Below are 18169 nucleotides of genomic sequence, written 5' to 3' on the forward strand. Positions count from 1 at the left end.
CAGGGGATGCCAAACTGTATAGGGGTGCAGGTGTAAGAATTGGGGCAGACAGGAGCTTAGTGAGGGAAAACTGGTAGGGCCTTAGTGGTAGTACTTGATTTGGATCTCCTTACCACCTCCCCGTCCCCACTAGCAAGAGTATATGATCGAGTAGACAATTCCTCTTCAGTTAGATATGGAAATTAAATCTCTGTTACATATCACAACACGCGACAGAAGTGCTGCAAAGGATTCATGTTTACTGTCACTAAGAAGTTAGGAAGACACAGCAGCAGGAACTACAGCATTTTGTGGAATTCTGAATACTAGCCAGGGAAATCATGCACATCTTGTCATGTCACTCTTAGCTTGTGGCAGGATATGCCTTAGGTTGACCATTACAGAGGAAAAAGCATGGAGAAGGTGTTTGACAAATGTCCATCATTTCACTGAAATGCTGTAATAGGCTACAAAACTTTGCCTCCTCACTGACACAGTGAATGAATAGTTGCCTATTGTTTAAGAATATTAGCGCAAGAAAACTGCTTCCATTTTGCTTATTGCATTAATCTGCAATTTCAGAAGAAATTATCGGGTGTATTTTCATACATGATAGTTTTTTGATGGCAAACATCATGAAAGCAGGCTTTTCTCTTTTGATATTTTCACTATGCTAGCTTCACAAAACAGATATTAGAGCATATTAGAGCATGATTATTCCAGTCAAAAGGGGTGAATGTTATTGTTTAACAAAAGAAAAACCCTCTGGGAAAAGTGTCTTAATTCCATTTCACGTTGCTCATGCTTACCAAACACTTTGGTCACACTTGCTGCTTTGAGGCCCATTAGGTCTGGCAACTGATCTATGATGATATCCCTGCTTGCTCTTATTTTGTGAACTCTTTCAATACTTCGCCTCTGCCAGTCTGTCCAGTAGATGTAGTCTCCCAGCAAAGTAAACCCAAATATATGAGGAAGCTTATCTTCTAGTAGAGTTTTTCTCATTGTTCCATCAACATTTATTACCTGTGGGGCAGACAAGAGGAGAGGAAAAACCATCACTTCTAATACAATAGTTGAAACAAATCTGATCATATTTTGACCTGAAGGTGCTTTTGCCACTCCAGCAAGCCTATCTAGAGACCACCTGCCTCTGGAAACAAAAACCTCATGCTCTGTATGAATGTATTTAGGAAATGGTGTAACACAAATTAAGAGCTAACATCTCTAGACAAAGAAGGAACAACTCTTCTACCACATAACATTTAAGGTGAGGAGGCAGCCATGCAGTCTCCGTCCACCATATTACTTATACATAGAGCTTGTCAGAAAATGGATTTCCATTCTGCAAACAATTTTGAGATTTCAAAAAAACAAACAAAAATTCATCCCAAATTGGGAAGAAAAGCCAAAATTCCATTATTTTTCTTAAATTAAATTCTGAAAAAAATTCATTTCAGGTCAATTGGAACATTTCCTTTAGATAGATTTTAATTGCTTTATTTTTATTTTGATCATAAAGTAAATTTAAAAAACAAAAAGTAATTTCAAATTGAAAATTGAAACTTTCCATTCTGAAAGTGTCCAAATGGAATGTTTCAACATTTTTTAATTTTTTCCCCATTTTTTGCTAAACAAAATCTCACAGAAATGTACACAACTTGGTGAAAAATTCCACTATCACTGAAACGGCATTATTGGTCAGAAAATCATTTTGACAAACATTTTTTGACAAATCCTAATTTAAAAATAAAAGGTAAATGGATTTAGTTCAAAGAGCAAATTTCAGATTGACAAGCCTGGAAGTAGTCATTTTCCATTTACCCTCTAAACTGACATAGTATAAGCAATGTAAATCCCATGAATGTCACTCCTGGTCTGAAGTAGCCACCCCCAAGGTAGTTCATTCTTTATGTCCATTCAGTGTGCATTCTATGATTTCATAGCTGTGGAATCTTGCTTCAAAATGTAAGCCTTACTGTGAAAATAATTGTTTCTAGCTCTTACAGTTGTGAAGATAATCTTCGCGATGTGAAATGAGTGTGAACTGATGCAGAGCTGTCTTCCTAAGATGACAGACAGGTTGAAATCACAGAGGTGTGAGATGCCCCAAGCACCCAACAATGAACATTTAAGTGTCAACACTTAACTATTTCACTTCTGAGTGTTTCAGCACAAACCTCCAGTTACGATTAACACGTTTGTCCATCTTTGCTAGATGCAATGGAAAACACTGGAGCCAGATGGTTGTTGTAAAGGGTTGTTGGGGAAGATGGGGAAATTAGGAGTTCTTGCATGTACACACACACATACACACACTCCTCATAGCCACAAACTTAAAGCCACATCCACCAGGCTCTACAAAGTGGAAAGACAGAGGAAAATTTCAATCATCTCCTATGTGATCAAACTGCCTCCTATACCTTCTCAGGAATCAAAAGCTCAAGTTATCCCTTCCTATGCAGTTGTCAAAGCCTTCAGTTTCCACCTCCTCCCCAATGATTATTATAATGTAGTTATACATTTTGTAAAATAATTCTGTCTTACCTTGAAAATTTAGTGTGTGGGTGGCATAAAGTAAGCTTGTGGTTGTAATATGAAACTAACACAGGGAACATTGTCCTGGCTACTATATATTTTCCAGTGTCATTGAATAAAATGTCTCCATCATTAAATTTAAGTGGTTGCAAAATATCTAGGTTGCCAGAGAAACCACAGAGAACCTTGCCACAGAACTCAGGCACAGCTTGCTGCAGAGTACAGAAGACCCTATATATGTGGCCATCCTACTGCCAATAGATGGTGGTAATGAGTACCTGTGAAACAGTGGTCAAAAAGGGACAGACTTTGTATTTCATTATCCATACCCTGGGCCATTCAGTTTCTTTTATGTTCAGTATTTCTGAGATCTATCTAGGTAACTACATGGTCCTTATCACTGTAGCATTTGAGCACCACGCAATCATTAGATTTTATTCTCAAGAACACTCCTGTGTGGGAGGAAACTATCCTCATTTTACAGGTGGGGAGGCGAGACATAGGGCAGATTAAGTGACTTGACCTAGGGTACACAGGAAGGCTGTGGCTGAGCTAGAAGTTTAACTCAGGTCTGCTGAGTCCCAGTCCAGTGCTTTATCCACTTGACTATCCTTCCTGTACCAGATGGTCCTTTATTGTCTTAAAGTTATTCTATACAGAAGCTCCTTATTATCATCATTTGGAGATTTTTTCAGCACCAGGATATTAAAATTGTAAAGCATGTGGAGGTAACCATTCTTTGTTTAATGATGTTTCCATTTTCTTGTGACTCAAAGAAAGAGTGCCAAGGTAGATTCAAAATGATTCACTACAATCATTTGGCCTCAATAACATGCTAACACCATTGTTGTTCCATTAAATGCCTGATTATATATTGGGGAGCCACAAGGCACCCATAACTTCTATAATAAGTTTCAATGTAGACAGTCTGAAAACAATTAGATGACTAGCTTGAATGCTGTGTGCATACAGTGTAGACACATGCCGACAAGCTTGTAACAGGTTGACTCTCAATTGTCAGGCTTCCATTAAGTTAGAACCTTGAAATTTAGTGTACTCATTCATGATGGGCTTCTGAATATACAGAAAAAAACTCTCAGATTTAAAAATTTCTGTCACAGCTCTGCAAAAGACATGCACAAATTTACAAATGTTATATGCATTTCTTTCATGACAAAGTTATGTTGGGCATGAGGCTTCCAGTTTGGAGATATTAAGGTATCCTCTGGTCACCAGTTCTGGTTAATGGATTGTAACCAAGAAAATTCTTAACAGCTAGCAAATGCACGATCTCATCCAGTCAAAAGGTAGAGAGCTGTCAACTACTGTACATATATCTGTACCATACAGAAATCCCTGCTATAATGCATTGACTCCACCTTGCAGATTATGGTAGGAATTAAAGACATTTTAAAGCATTTTTTAAGACTGCATGTGAATTTTAAGGTTACTTAGCAGCTAACATTAACTTAAATATACAGCAGCATGTATTTACTGCTTACTGTATTAAATATTAAGGCAAAGCAACAGACTCCTAAAATCTGTCACACAACCCTAAATGTGTAGCCCCAAAAGGAAATCACAGTGTTCTGCAAAGAATTAATGGTATGAACTCTACATAAGAGAGCCAATTATTGCCCATCTCTTCTTTCTGTTTTCCTGAAACAGGAAATAATTTAAACATTTTTTGAAATTACATTTTTAAAAACAGAAAGAGAAAAGTGTAGAAAAAAGAGGAAGAGCAGACAAGTGGCACACAGGTAGCATTTTGAAGCATGGAGATAGATAATCCACTTGCGAGACACCCTGGAGCTATGAAAGAGAGGTAAATCAATGAACTCCTTTCAGATGAAAGTCTCCTGCTTGAGACAGCTAAAAGTAACATTACCAATCCTTACACCGGGAAGTTTTGGGGAAGTTTTGTATTAACTATAATTTCCAAGCTATATGAGGTAGCAGAGATTTAAGATTAATGTTTTTATTTAGTTAAGCTAAACATAGAAAATTTCTTTAAAAAAAAACAAACCATTGATGTCTGCGGTTAAAAGCCAAGTGGTTCTGCAATTATCTCCATTATATCACGTCCAGGCAAACCTCAAATACTCATTTATTTAAATGAATATCAATCCCACAGGCAATACTCTGGGCCAAATGCCGTGGGTTCAAAAGTTCATGTGCATACTCAGGTGCTGAAGCCAAGCTGGATGCCACATTAAGTAAACGAGATACAAATTCTCTTTACAAACAGGACAGGACAGGACAGTAGGACTTTCAAATTAGCACATCTCAAAACACTTTACAAAGATGAACAGCAAAATGTCATTTAAGTACTGAAATGGGCTAGAATGCAGTAGGCTAGGACTGGAGCCAGCAGGGAGGGAAAATATATGTATTTTTACATTCACGTACATTTCTACATGATCATAATTTACAAACCCTACAACTAAAATTAGAGAAAGAAAACCTAGTAGGCAATCCAGTTCCTTCCTGCTACAATATACAACACATGACACATAATAGAGTGGAGGTTAGACTTGTGATACTGGTCAGACTGCAACAAAGAATAAGTCTTATTCCAAGGCTAGAATGGAGATGGAGAAAGTTCTTTCTTCTCTGCATCATAATTTCTGAAAAATCATGAACAGAAGAAACAATCCAGGCAGACAGCCAAGTGAATCCAAGCAGGAGATTGGAAGCAGGAGATTATTTTGGCTTTGAGCAGTTGTCTACTTGGTGGACAATATCACTGGCTTCAAACCAGTACAGTCCTGATGGTGACAGCTGATCCATGACAATAGGTAGAGAGAGGTGGGTGAACAAGCAGTTTGGCCTCCTCTACTTGATTTTTGGCCAGTTGTACTCATTGAGGTTCTAAATTTATCTGGCAGAACTTACTGGTAGTTGGATTCTACCTGTCATAGCTGGTAAAGTCCTTTGCTGGTTAGATCCACGCCCAAGAAATCATATGTCGAGCCTGACAGTCTCACCAACTATTTCCCAGTCCCTAATCTTCTTTTCTTGCATGAGATTATTAACATAAGAACGGCTGTACTGGGTCAGACCAAAGGTCCATCTAGCCCAGTATCCTGCCTACTGACAGTGGCCAATCCCAGGTGCACCAGAGGGAGTGAACTTAACAGGTAATGATCTAGTGATCCCTCTCCTGCCATCCATCTCCAGCCTCTGACAGTCTAGGGACACCATTCCTTACTCATCCTGGTTAATGGACTTAACCTCCATGAATTTATCCAGCTCTCTTTTAAATGCTGTTATAGTCCTAGCCTTCACCACCTCTTCAGGCAAGGAGTTCCACAAGTTGACTATACGCTGTGTGAAGAACTTCCTTTTATTTGTTTTAAACCTGCTGCCAATTAATTTCATTTGGTGACCCCCTAATTCTTGTATTATGGGAAGAAATAAATAACTTTTCCTTATATAATTTTTCCACATCACTCATGATTTTATATACCTCTGTCATATCCCCCCTTAGTCTCCTCTTTTCCAAGCTCAAAAGTCCTAGCCTTTTTAATCCCTTCTCATATGGGGACCCATTCCAAACCCCTAATCATTTCAGTTGCCCTTCTCTGAACCTTTTCTAGTGCCAGTATATCTTTTTTGAGATGAGGAGACCACATCTGTATGCAGGATTCAAGATATGGGCATACCATCAATTTATATAAGGAAATAATATATTCTCCTTCTTATTCTCTATCCCCTTTTTAATGATTCCTAACATACTGTTTGCTTTTTTGACTGCCTCTGCACACTGCATGGACATCTTCAGAGAACTATCCACGATGACTCCAAGACTTTCTCCTGATTCGACTATGTAGCTTAAATTAGCCCCCATCATATTGTATGTATAGCTTTGGTTATTTTTTCCAATGTGCATTACTTTACATTTATCCACATTAAATTTCATTTGGCATTTTTGTTGCCATCACTTAGTTTTGTGAGATCTTTTTGAAGTTCTTCACACTCTGCTTTTGGTCTTAAACTATCTGGAGCAGTTTAGTATCACCTGCAAACTTTGCCACCTCCACTGTTCTACCCCTTTCTCCAGATCATTTATGAATAAGTTGAATAAGGATTTTGTCCTAGGACTGACCCTTGGGGAACACCACTAGTTACCCCTTCCAGTCTGAGAATTTACATTTAATTGCTACCCTTTGTTCCCTGGCTTTTGAACCAGTTCTCAAATCCATGAAAGAACCTTCCCTCTTATCCCATTGACAACTTAATTTACGTAAGAGCCTTTGATGGGGCTTGTCAAAGGCTTTCTGGAGAATCTAAATTACCCCAACACTTTAATTGTTCCCAACCGGGGGGAATTCCCCCCCGGGGGGTCACATGTTTTGTTGGAAACCCTCAAAGACTCTATAGATTAGTAGACACGATTTTCCTTTACAGAAACCATGTTGTTTTTTGCCAACAATTTTTATGTTATTTCTTTAAGGTGTCTGACAATTTTATTCTTTACTATTGTTTCGGACTAATTTGGCCCCAGTATTGACATTAGACTTACCCAGTCTGTAATTGCCAAGATACTTCTAGAGCCCTTTTAAAATATTGGTGTACATTAGCTATCCTCCAGTCACTGGGTACAGAGGCCGATTTTAAAGGACAGGTTACAAAACCTAGTTAATAGTTCCGCAACTTCACATTTTGAGTTCTTTCAGAACTCTTGGGGTGAATGCATCGGTCTCGGTGACTTGTTAATGTTACGTTTATCAAATTCACTCCAAACCTCCTCTAGTTGACACTCATTCTGTGACAGTTCCTCAGACATGTCACCTACAAAAGCCAGCTCAGGTTTGGGAATCTCCCTACCATCCTCAGCCGTGAAGACTGAAGCAAAGAATTCTTATTGAGAAGACTGTGACCAGGGCTGAACTGCTGGGGCTAGCTGGCTGACTGAGGTAATGTTAGAAGCCTGATGGGAAGCAATGGGGAGAGCAGAAGATTGGAGTGGCACCCCAAGACGAAAAAGCATGTCTGACATTTACAAAACAGGTTTGCAATGTAGGGGTTTTTCTGGAGCTGCTTTCAGATGCTCAGGTAATAGCTGTGGTAAATTCCATCCACTCCTGAGAATGAGTGTACAAACTTTCATCTTGATGTATTTCTTGCTACAGTGATCCAGGTCTTTATTACATCAAGAACAGACTAATGCAATGCACTCTATATGGGGCTACATCCTAAATCTATGTGGAATACGAGGTGCTGATTTCAGCTGTGTCAGGATGTCATGGGAAGGGAGGTCATCTCAGGAAACCAGATCCCAAATCATTTCAGCTCTTTATAAGATAAAATCAACACCCGAACTTCCCCCCAAACATACCTATAATACCCATATAGCGCCCATTCCTTTTGTATCTGAGCATCTTACAATCTTTGATGTGTTTTTCTTCAAAATACCTCACCAAGAGAGAGCCGTACTATCACCTCTGAGACACAGAAAGACTAAGTGACACAAGATGATTTTGGTGCAGCAGAGAATTGACCCCAGGTCACTCACACCCGAGAGTAGTGCTCTAACAACTAGACCATTCTTCTTTTAGTGGCAGCTAGTGCAGATCTCAGATTATTGATGGTGTCATGTTCTCTGTGTGTTCTCCTCTGTTTCATACACTACACAGATAGTATCTGTGCTGAGGAAGGCCACAGAAACAAGACTAATTAAATGTTGCAGACAGTCTCCTAAAATAATACGACTCCCCCTTTGAGCATGTTGACGTCATATATTATCTCATGAAATCTTCCATCCTCCATCTCTACTAGCCTCTTCTCAGACATAACATCTCCTCTGTGGCAACTAATTAAAACAGTGGGGATGTCAAATTAGTTAATCCACAGAGAGGCCAGATGCCAAGTGCCAGGAAAACATTCATACCAACAGTTGCACAGCTTGTAAAAGCCCTCCATAAAAGGTTTAGAATTACACACTAGTTTGCAGATTGTGAGTGAAGGGAGACTCCTGAGATTTATTCATATTTTAATGGGAAAATCTCCTTAGCCACAAGAAGCTAATAGCTCAGTAACCGGTTCTCTGACAGGTTTAAATATCTATCACTGGTCTAACAGATATTCACCATTATGGAAGCATAATCTTAGTCTAGTCCAGATGGTGCAGGAAGACTACTTGTAACAGTACTTTTCCATCCTTGTATTACCAAAAAACCCTCAACTGAAATACTCCAAGATGAGAGAGGTGAGCACCATAAAAGGTCAGCAAGGGACAGGAGGAAAATTAAGATCATCTCAGTTACCATGACAAAATTTCCATGCTTTGTATATTCATCTGAAACGTTAAATCTTCAGCCTAGTATTTGTGTCCTTTGAGAACGCTACCATGTCTGAGTAAGGGTTTTCCCTTTCAAGTAACTTGTAGATATTTGTGGCCATAATCCAGTGTAATTTTTGTGTGTGTGCATGTGTCTGGAATCAAGATTACCAATAGGGCAAATTCACAAAAGGCTGACTGTTGACATGCTAATGAAAAAGGAAAATGTGGTATGAATTAACTAAATCCAAATCAACCTAAGGACAGTAACTAACTCTGAATTGTCAGTTCATTTTGTAGAGCTAATCTGCCATTTCACTGGAAAGCAGAACAAACCGTTCCTTACGAAATGGGACCATGGCTGGACAGATCTCATGAAAGTCATATAATGACCATGTAATTGGGAGAGCTGAGTACAAGTAGTACCCAAAAAGATCACTTAGAAATTAAAAGGAATCTGAGATCACAAAGGTTCCCCCTCCTCCCTTGCCACAAAATGCTCTGATGTCAATTAGACTGTTAGCAACTTTAAGTCCTTTACAAACCTGAGCCAAATTCAACCAGTGATAAATAAAAAGCTCTAGGATTCCTACAGCATATATTTTAACATGAAAATTCAAGATCTAGTCTCTTCCTGCTGAATGTGCACAGAAGAGAGACATGGTCATTAGGGCCTGGTCTACACTACGCCGTTAAATCGATTTAAACAGCGTTAAATCGATTTAACGCTGCACCGGTCCACACTACATGACCCTGTAAATCGATTTAAAGGGCTCTTTAAATCGATTTCTGTACTCCATCAAAACCACAGGAGTAACCCTAAAATCGATTTTACTAAATCGGAATTATGGTAGTGTGGACGGAAATCGAAGTTACTGGCCTCCGGGAGGTATCCCACAGAGCACCACTGACCGCTCTGGACAGCAGTCAGAACTCCGATGCACTGGCCAGGTAAACAGGAAAAGCCCCGCGGACTTTTGAATTCAATTTCCTGTTTGGCCAGCGTGGAGCTCTGATCAGCACAGGTGACCACGCAGGGCTCATCAGCACAGGTAACAATGCAGTCTCCTGAGAATAGAAAAAGAGCACCAGCCTGGACCACACAAGAGGTACTGGATCTCATCGCTATCTGGGGAGAGGATACAGTGCTCACAGAACTCCGTTTGTCAAAACGAAATGAGAAAATATTTGAAAGAATTTCAAAGTCTATGATTGCAAAGGACACAGGAGAGACTCAGTACAGTGCAGAATAAAAGTAAAGAGCTGAGGCAGGCATACCAGAAAACCAGAGAGGCAAACGGAAGGTCTGGAGCAGGTCCGAAAACATGCTGCTTCTATGCTGAGCTGCATGCAATTTTGGGGGCTGTGCAACCAGTACCCCACCCCTTGCGTTGATTCAGATGCCGTGGTTGCGATATCAACCGTGGCTGAGGATTCTGCTGAGGGGTGAAGATGAGGAAGACGAAGAGGAAGAGATTGCTGATATCACACAGCTCTCAATTACCCACAGCAGCCAGGAGCTTTTTGTGACCCCTGAATTAACCTCCCAGCCCCACCCAAGCCACTATCCCAGACAGTGAAGCCATGGAAGGGACCTCTGGTGAGTGTACATTTAAATTTAAAACAGGGTTTAAAACAAGCGTTTTTTAATGATTAATTTGCAAGCAGGGGTTGTCAATCAGCAGTTGTCATTCATTCGCAGCTAGTAAAGTTACAGGAAAAGTTCGTTAACATGTCTGGGGATGGAGTGAAAATCCTCCCAAGAAATCTCCATGAATCGATATTGGAGGTACTCAAAAAGCCTTTTCAGTAGATTTCGGGGCAAGGCGGCCTTATCCGTCCCCCATTGTACGAGACTTTTCCCCCGCCAGGCATGCATCAAGTAATTCGGAATCATTGCTTCACAAAGCACAGCTGCGTAAGTGCCTGGACACTGCTCGCAGTCAAGAAACATACGTTCTGCATCTTCCGCTGTTATTCTCTCACCAGAGTTATATCATTCATTGTAACCTGGTGGAAATTGAGGAATTTTTTTTTTATTAGGGGGGCAAACATGGCGATTTTCCTACTTGCTTCCCACTTTACTCATGCCTTGCCCGTAGCTTGACTGTGGGGAGGGGAGGAAGGCTTGCGCTGGCTGTTCTGTGTTTGCCGAGCAGGGAATCTTCCCAGCTAGCAGCCACGCATTGGGGGGGGGGGGGGGGAAGGAAGGAGGAAGATGAATAACAATTAGCTTACCTGATAGCAGCCATGCAGTGTGGAGGAGGGAAAGAGCGGGTTTTGGGTTACTGGTTCCTCTTAACAAGACCAAGGCATGATAGGTCACTGTGGATATAAACCCTGGAGAAGTCAAACATAAAGCCTTACCATGGCCGCATGGAAGCTGAATTATGATGCCAGGACCGGGACCTGCGTCTGCAGTGTGCTCTGAGACACCAGGGACACAGGCTCTCATTATTAAAGGATGCAAAATACGACCTTGTAGTGAAATCACATGTGCTATGTAAGGTGCATAGTTTTATCACTGTGAAAGACTACAGCATTGTTCTGTAAAATGTATCTTTTACATACTTCTCTCCCTGTTTCTCTCCCCCATGCAGCTGCACACTTGTCTGTCCTTGGTACCCCATCCGGAAGGCTAGCTAAGATAAGGCGGAGGAGAAAGAGAACTCGAGATGAAATGTTTTCAGAAATCATGGAAGTAACCCGCAGTGACAGAGCTCATCAGAATGATTGGAAGGAAGTGATAGCAAAATACAGGAAAGATGCCAGTGACCGGGAGTAGGAGAGAGGGAGGGAGAGACGCTCGAGATGAGAGGTGGCGGCAGGAAGAAGAGAGGTGGCGCGGCAGGCAGGAAGACAGGCAGGAGATCAGCGGTGGCGTGATGGAACGCTGGAGCTGCTGCGTGATCAAACTGAGATCCTCAGGCGCATGGTGGATGTTCAGGAACAGCAGCGGGTTACAGAGTGCCACTGCAGCCCATGTTTAACTACCCTCAAAGCTCCCCACGTTCCATATCTCCCTCACCCAGACGTGTTAGAACGCGTGGGGGAAGGATTTCTGCACCAGCCCACTCCTCCCCCATGGACAGCCCAACCAAAAGGCTGACATGAAGCTGAAATGTGCTTAATGGGCTTTTCCTTCCTCCGATCCTCCTCCCAAACCACACCATGCAGGGATACCTAGATAATTCTGTGCCTCTTTTTATAATTACTTTTTAATCAAGAATACACCCAAAGGAGGAGGGTGGTTTTCTTACAGGGAATGATTTTAAGAAAGAATTCATGATTTTTAAGCAATACCAAATGACTTTTAATACAGAATAAATGATTTTTAAAATATACTGACTTTATTTCCTTCAGCAAGCTGTAAGTAAAGGGGGAGGGTGGGTTTGCTTAGAGGGAGTCAATAGAGGCGGGAGTGTTCATCAAGGGGAAACAAGCACTGCAGTCACACCATACCCTGGCCCGTGCTGAAACTACTTTTCAAGGCTTCTCTGATGCGCACCGCCTCCTGGTGTGCTCTTCTAATCGCCCTGGTGTCTGGCTGCTCGTAGTCAGCGGCCAGGTGATTTGCCTCAGCCTCCCACCCCGCCAGAAAGGTCTCCCCTTACTCTCACAGAGATTGTGGAGCACACAGCAAGCAGCAATACAATGGGGACATTCTTTTGGCTGAGGTCTGAGCGAGTAAGTAATGATCGAAAGCGACCCTTAAACGCCCAAATGCACACTCTACCACCATCCTGCACTTGCTCAGCCTGTAGTTAAACAGCTCCTGACCACTGTCCAAGCTGCCTGTGTATGGCTTCATGAGCCATGGCATCAAGGGGTAGGCTGGGTCACCCAGGATAACGACAGGCATCTCAACATCGCCAACTGTTATTTTCTGGTCTGGGAAGTAATTTCCTTGCTGCAGCCGTTTAAAGAGAGTTGTGTTCTGAAGACGCAAGCGTCATGAACCCTTCCTGGCCATCCCACGTGGATGCTGGGTGAAACGTCCCTTGTGATCCACCAGTGCTTGCAGCACCATGGAAAAGTACCCCTTGCGGTTCACGTACTGGGTGCCCTGGTGCTCTGGGGCCAAGATAGGGATATGGGTTCCATCTATGGCCCTCCACAGTTAGGGAATCCCATTGCAGCAAAGCCATCCACTATCACCTGCACGTTTCCCAGAGTCACAAACTTTCGTAGCAGCAGCTTAATGATTGCTTTGGCTACTTGCATCACAGCAGCCCCCACAGTAGATTTTCCCACTCCAAATTGATTCCGACTGACCGGTAGCTGTCTGGAGTTGCAAGCTTCCAGAGGGCTATTGCCACTCGCTTCTCCACTGTGAGGGCTGCTCTCATCTTAGAATTAGGCGTTTCAGGGCAGGGGAAAGCAAGTCACAAAGTTCAAAGAAAGTGCTCTTACGCATGCGAAAGTTTTGCAGCCACTGGGAATCGTCCCACACCTGCAAAACTATGCGGTCCCACCAGTCTGTGCTTGTTTCCGTGCCCAAAATCGGCGTTCAATGGGTAGAAGCTGCCCCATTACCAGCAGTAGCTCCAAAATGCTGGGTCCCACGGTTAGGGAGAATTCAGTCTCCATGTCGTCATCGCTCTCGTCGGTGCGCGGTGTCGTAGCTGCCTCCTCCTCCTCCTCCCTCCTCCTCCTCTCCTGAATTTGCAGTTCATGGCTCAGCATAGACAGCACGATCGTGCGCAAGGTGTTTACAACTTGCACGATTGCGTTACTGATCTCAGCAGGGTCCATGGTCTCAGCAGGGTCCATGCTTGCTGTGCTATGGCGTTTGCTCTCTTCACCCAGGAAAAAAGGCGCGAAATGTTGGCTGCTGCTTTCACAAAGGGAGGGGTGAGGCTGTACCCAGCACCACCCGGGACAATGTTTTTTGCCCCATCAGGCACTGGGCTCTCAACCAGGAAGTGGGAACTATGGGATAGCTGTGGAACAGCTACCCACAGTGCACCGCTCCTGAAATCGACGCTAGCCTTGGACCATGGACGCACACACTCGATTTAAGGATCCTAGTGTGGACGCACTAAATCGATTTTATAAAATCAGTTTTATAAAATCGGTTTAAACAAATTCGAATTAATCAGGTAGTGTAGACGTGGCCTAGGAGAACCACCCCACGAGCACTGTGAAAAATGTGTAGGAAAATAGTACAGAAAGTTATTTATGCACTGCGAACTTTACAGTGAGCTGTCGCTGTAACTGCTTCCTGTTTTGGCTTTCCTGGTAACAAAGCTAATAATCAGATATAAGAAACAAGCATCAAATCACAGGTCTGTATCAGCAAGTGCAAGATAATAGCATAAAAAGGCTGGCTCAATGCACAAGTTCAGATCTAGCATTTTTATTTCCCAAGGAGTTTCTGCTCTGCATCAAATGCATGGCAAGACTGAGTGTGGCCCAAAAAGGTCAAAGAAATTTGGCCACTGTCCAAGAATAAACCCGTGATCCCAGAACCTGCTGTACTTTTTGTTCCGATGTCAGGCCACATGACCTCCTCCATCATACATACATATTAAAAGCCTGATTATTTTGGAGACTTGAATGGCAAAGCTTTTAATAACGAAGCATCAGCAAGCACAGATAAAATCCATCCTGGGTGGCAGAAAAAAAGACATCAAAACGTTTTAATAAACCAAGTTATACAGAAAGCACAATAAATTGTGATTTTGTTTAGATGCTGTTGTTTCAGTGTATGCTAAATGATTTAACAAATATTCCCCAATATAACATTCAAAAGCTCTAGGCTCTTTGAACAAGATTAAAGTAAAACAATGCAATTAAATTCTACGCATCAGTGTGATTCATGCAGTCCGATTACATTTCAGGTGCATCTGTGAAGAACCAAATATTCTGCATATACAGCGTATCTTTTGACATAACAACAAAGAAAAAGACAGAGCACTTGCCCCTATATTTAATTCATTAAGCTGAAACCAATTCATTGATTTGCCACAGACGAAGCTTAGACAACTAGAAACAAATACTTAGCAAGGCAAAATCACTAGCATTACAAAAAGGGCAATGGGCTGGCCCAGGCAGCCTAAAGGCCTGCCACGCAGGGGATCCTAATTCAGGCTCTGATTTCTCTGGGCTGAATGAGGTTAGGATTGGTTCCTGGAGCGTAAGAGCTCAGCCCTTTGTAGGAGACAGTAATCTGGATCACTTTGAGAAATTCTCCATAGGGGCCCTGGGGAGACATTCTTATGGAACTGTGCCCAGACAAAACATGGGGAGGAGAGGCAAATTCCAGAGGGTCAACACCCTGTCCCAAAAAGAGAAAAGAGGCAGCTGTGAGCAGGCTGTCCTACATTCTATATTCAGCCTAGTTCAGGCCTTTGCAGCAGTTGAAATAGCGCTACCTTTCATCATTGCTTCAGGATAAAAGCAGATTCCTTTTTTCTGTCTGGAAGGGCTTACTGCCAGGTATGTATTGACAGAAACTGGCACGGAGAAAACAGAATAAATGAAAAACCAGTACCAAAACCATGTACCTCATCTAGCAACACTGAAAAAATACATCTCTGGCCACTACCCACACACAGGGCTTGGCTACACTCGAAACTCCAAAGCGCTGCCACGGGAGTGCTCCCACGGCAGCGCTTTGAAGTGCAAGTGTGGTCATGGCGCTAGCGTTGGTGTGAGCTCTCCCAGTGCTGCACATACTCCACCTCCCTGGGGGTATTAGCTTGCAGCGCTGGGAGCCACTGTTTACACTGGTGCTTTGCAGCACTGTAACTTGCTGTGCTCAGGGATGTGTTTTTTCACACCCCTGAGCAAGAAAGTGGCAGCGCTGTAAAGCGCCAGTGTAGCCAAGGCCAAAGAGTCTCCTTGAGTCTCTTAGCAATCTGCCGGCTCAAATGACTGAAGAGAATAGGGAATTTAGAGAGCAGCTCTTCTTTGTTCAGTTAACTTCTGGAGCATACAAATGCTTGTAAAAAAGGCCATCTTGTGACAATTTCAGCGCACCTTGACAACAGCCAATCCAACTAAACTTTTTCTTTCTTTCACATAACTTATGCATTAGTGCTGTCTGCCTGCCAGCGTACACAACTGTGGTCATTTGTATTTGTTATTCTAACTTTCACAGATGATTCTAATTCTCCAAACTTGTATTAACAAACAAACCCAGCCATCACCACCTATTTTATTTGTGAAAGATCTGCAAAAAAGAGCACAGACAGAACACTTAGGGCTTGTCTATACTTACATTTTATAGTGCTCTAACTTGCTGGTTCAGGGGTGTGAAAAATCAGCCCCCTGAGCACAGCAAGTCTGAGTGCTTTAAAGCCCTAGTGTATACAGGCTCCAAGTGCTGGGAGCTAATCCCCTTGGGGAGGTGGATTACCAGGAGCGTTGCGCATGACCACACTCGCACTTCAAAGCGCTGCCGCGGGAACGTTCCTGCAGCAGCACTTTGACGTTTCCAGTGTAGATGTACCCTTAGGATTAATCCATGAAACACAACTGGAGTACAAGTCTCTTGTAAGGAGATAACATATCTGCAGAACATAGTGATGATTGGTAGTACCTCAGCACTGGAAATAAGTTGAGAATGTTTAGTGATGCACCAAATTCTTTTCTGAGGAAGGCCTTCTCCACTTTTAACTTCACAACAGATTATCCTATCATGCTGATTCACTCCAACAGGACAACATACATCTCTACCCCGATATAACGCTGTCCTCGGGAGCCAAAAAATCTTACCACGTTATAGGCGAAACCGCGTTATATCAAACTTGCTTTGATCCACCTGAGTGCGCAGCACCGCCCCCCTGGAGCACTTCTTTAGCGCATTATATCCTAAATCGTGTTATACTGGGTCACATTATATCAGGGTAGAAATGTACTTATCTACAGCTGCGTATCTGACCTGGGTAAGCTTTCATCCTGTGCAAAAAGCTACTTGTGGCAGTGCTGGACACGAAAATTCTGAAACAGAGAGGATTTTTGGTATGTTACCTGCATGCCATCACCCAATGTTCACTTTCTAACTGAGAGCTGTTTCATGGCTGGACTCCAGGAATACACACTCTGAGTAAGCTTGTGGGAGCATTGTGGGAGCATACCAAACAAAAACTGCTGTGAAAGGGCCACCACTCAAATACTTTCTATCATTTAATAAAGCCCTCCCCACTGATCACAGCTGCTGTAGGATCACCTATTTGGGGCTTTACAGGTCACTTTAAAATTTCACCCAGAAATATTACCAGAGCTGGTTGGACATCCTGCTGGGGGCTGTGAAGAGAGTGCTTATGCCATCTGACCACATACCCTATTGCTTTGTTCTTCAAATTCATACTATTGATACAGCAGCTCCTAAATGTTCTCTTCCATGGCTTTAGCCTCACAGATCACCAAAGCTGTGTGTTCAGAACTAACTAATACATCAGACAAAGAGGGAAGAGTGCAAGATCCCTGAAGGTAAGGGGTCCTGTTCTGAATTTGACTCTGCCAGAAAGAGTTTCTGAAATATAATGCTGTGGTTCATAGGAGGCAGAGAAGATTCCTTCCCTTTTACCACAGCTCAGTCTAGATGGAGTCGAGTGCTTCTTATCAGGAATAATTTTCAAATAATCTTGTGAATAAAATCACTTGGATCCACATGGAGCTCTCTGACCCCATGGTAACAGAATGGGGATACAAAGAGGGTGAAACTCTGGCCCCACTGAGTTCAACGGGGTCCAGTTTTCAATCGGTGATTTTTCTCCTTCAGTTTTGGGCCACTCACTCAATGGAGCTTTCTGAGGTGCTGGGGCGCGGTGTGTGTGTGTTTAAGATAGATTCCAGCCTGTATGCCTCCTGGCTGGTGGAGACCAGCAGGAAGATGATGGGGAACACTGCTGGAATCTGTTCTCAATGCCTAAGCACGTTGCAAGGTGCCAACGTGCTTAGAAAAGCAATTGTTCAACCCTTGCTCATTTGACACAGATGCTTACTTAGCCCCACTCCAAAGATTATAGAGGAGATCATGTCCAAACAACTCTAGCAATGTCACAGGCCTCTGTGACCCCAATCAATTGAATTTAAATCTAGGTACACAATGGAGACTATATTGGTGATGTTGTCTGATGATCTAGAAATGGATGAAGCTCAGGCATCCATACCTGTTCTTTTAGATCTATTATAGTATCTTCAGTGCCACTGACCATGAGGTGTTGATGCATATGTGGACCCTAGCAGAGGTCGCCAAGCTACTCGAATGACTCCTTCAGTTCTTCCTGAAAATATCCAAACAGCAGCATTGGGCACTTACCCCACAAGAGAGGGCTCCGAGGTATCACAAAGCTTTTTCTTGTCACTCTCCTCTGCAACTTGTATAGGGGCAGTTTGAGGAGGCGAGAGATGGTTTAT

General features: G+C 42.6%; 1 protein-coding gene across 2 annotated transcripts in view; it reads right to left on the reverse strand.

The window, feature by feature from the left end:
* Window positions 1-18169, reverse strand: part of LRP5 (LDL receptor related protein 5) — a 262260-nt gene that overhangs the window by 53687 nt on the left and 190404 nt on the right. For both annotated transcript variants that reach the window (XM_032801562.2, XM_032801560.2), the window contains exon 8: window positions 789-1005. In XM_032801562.2, the coding sequence (XP_032657453.1) occupies window positions 789-1005 (217 nt within the window). The remainder of the gene's footprint in view (window positions 1-788; window positions 1006-18169) is intronic.

Source organism: Chelonoidis abingdonii, chromosome 4 (assembly GCF_003597395.2).
Source record: "Chelonoidis abingdonii isolate Lonesome George chromosome 4, CheloAbing_2.0, whole genome shotgun sequence".
Taxonomy (NCBI): domain Eukaryota; kingdom Metazoa; phylum Chordata; order Testudines; family Testudinidae; genus Chelonoidis; species Chelonoidis abingdonii.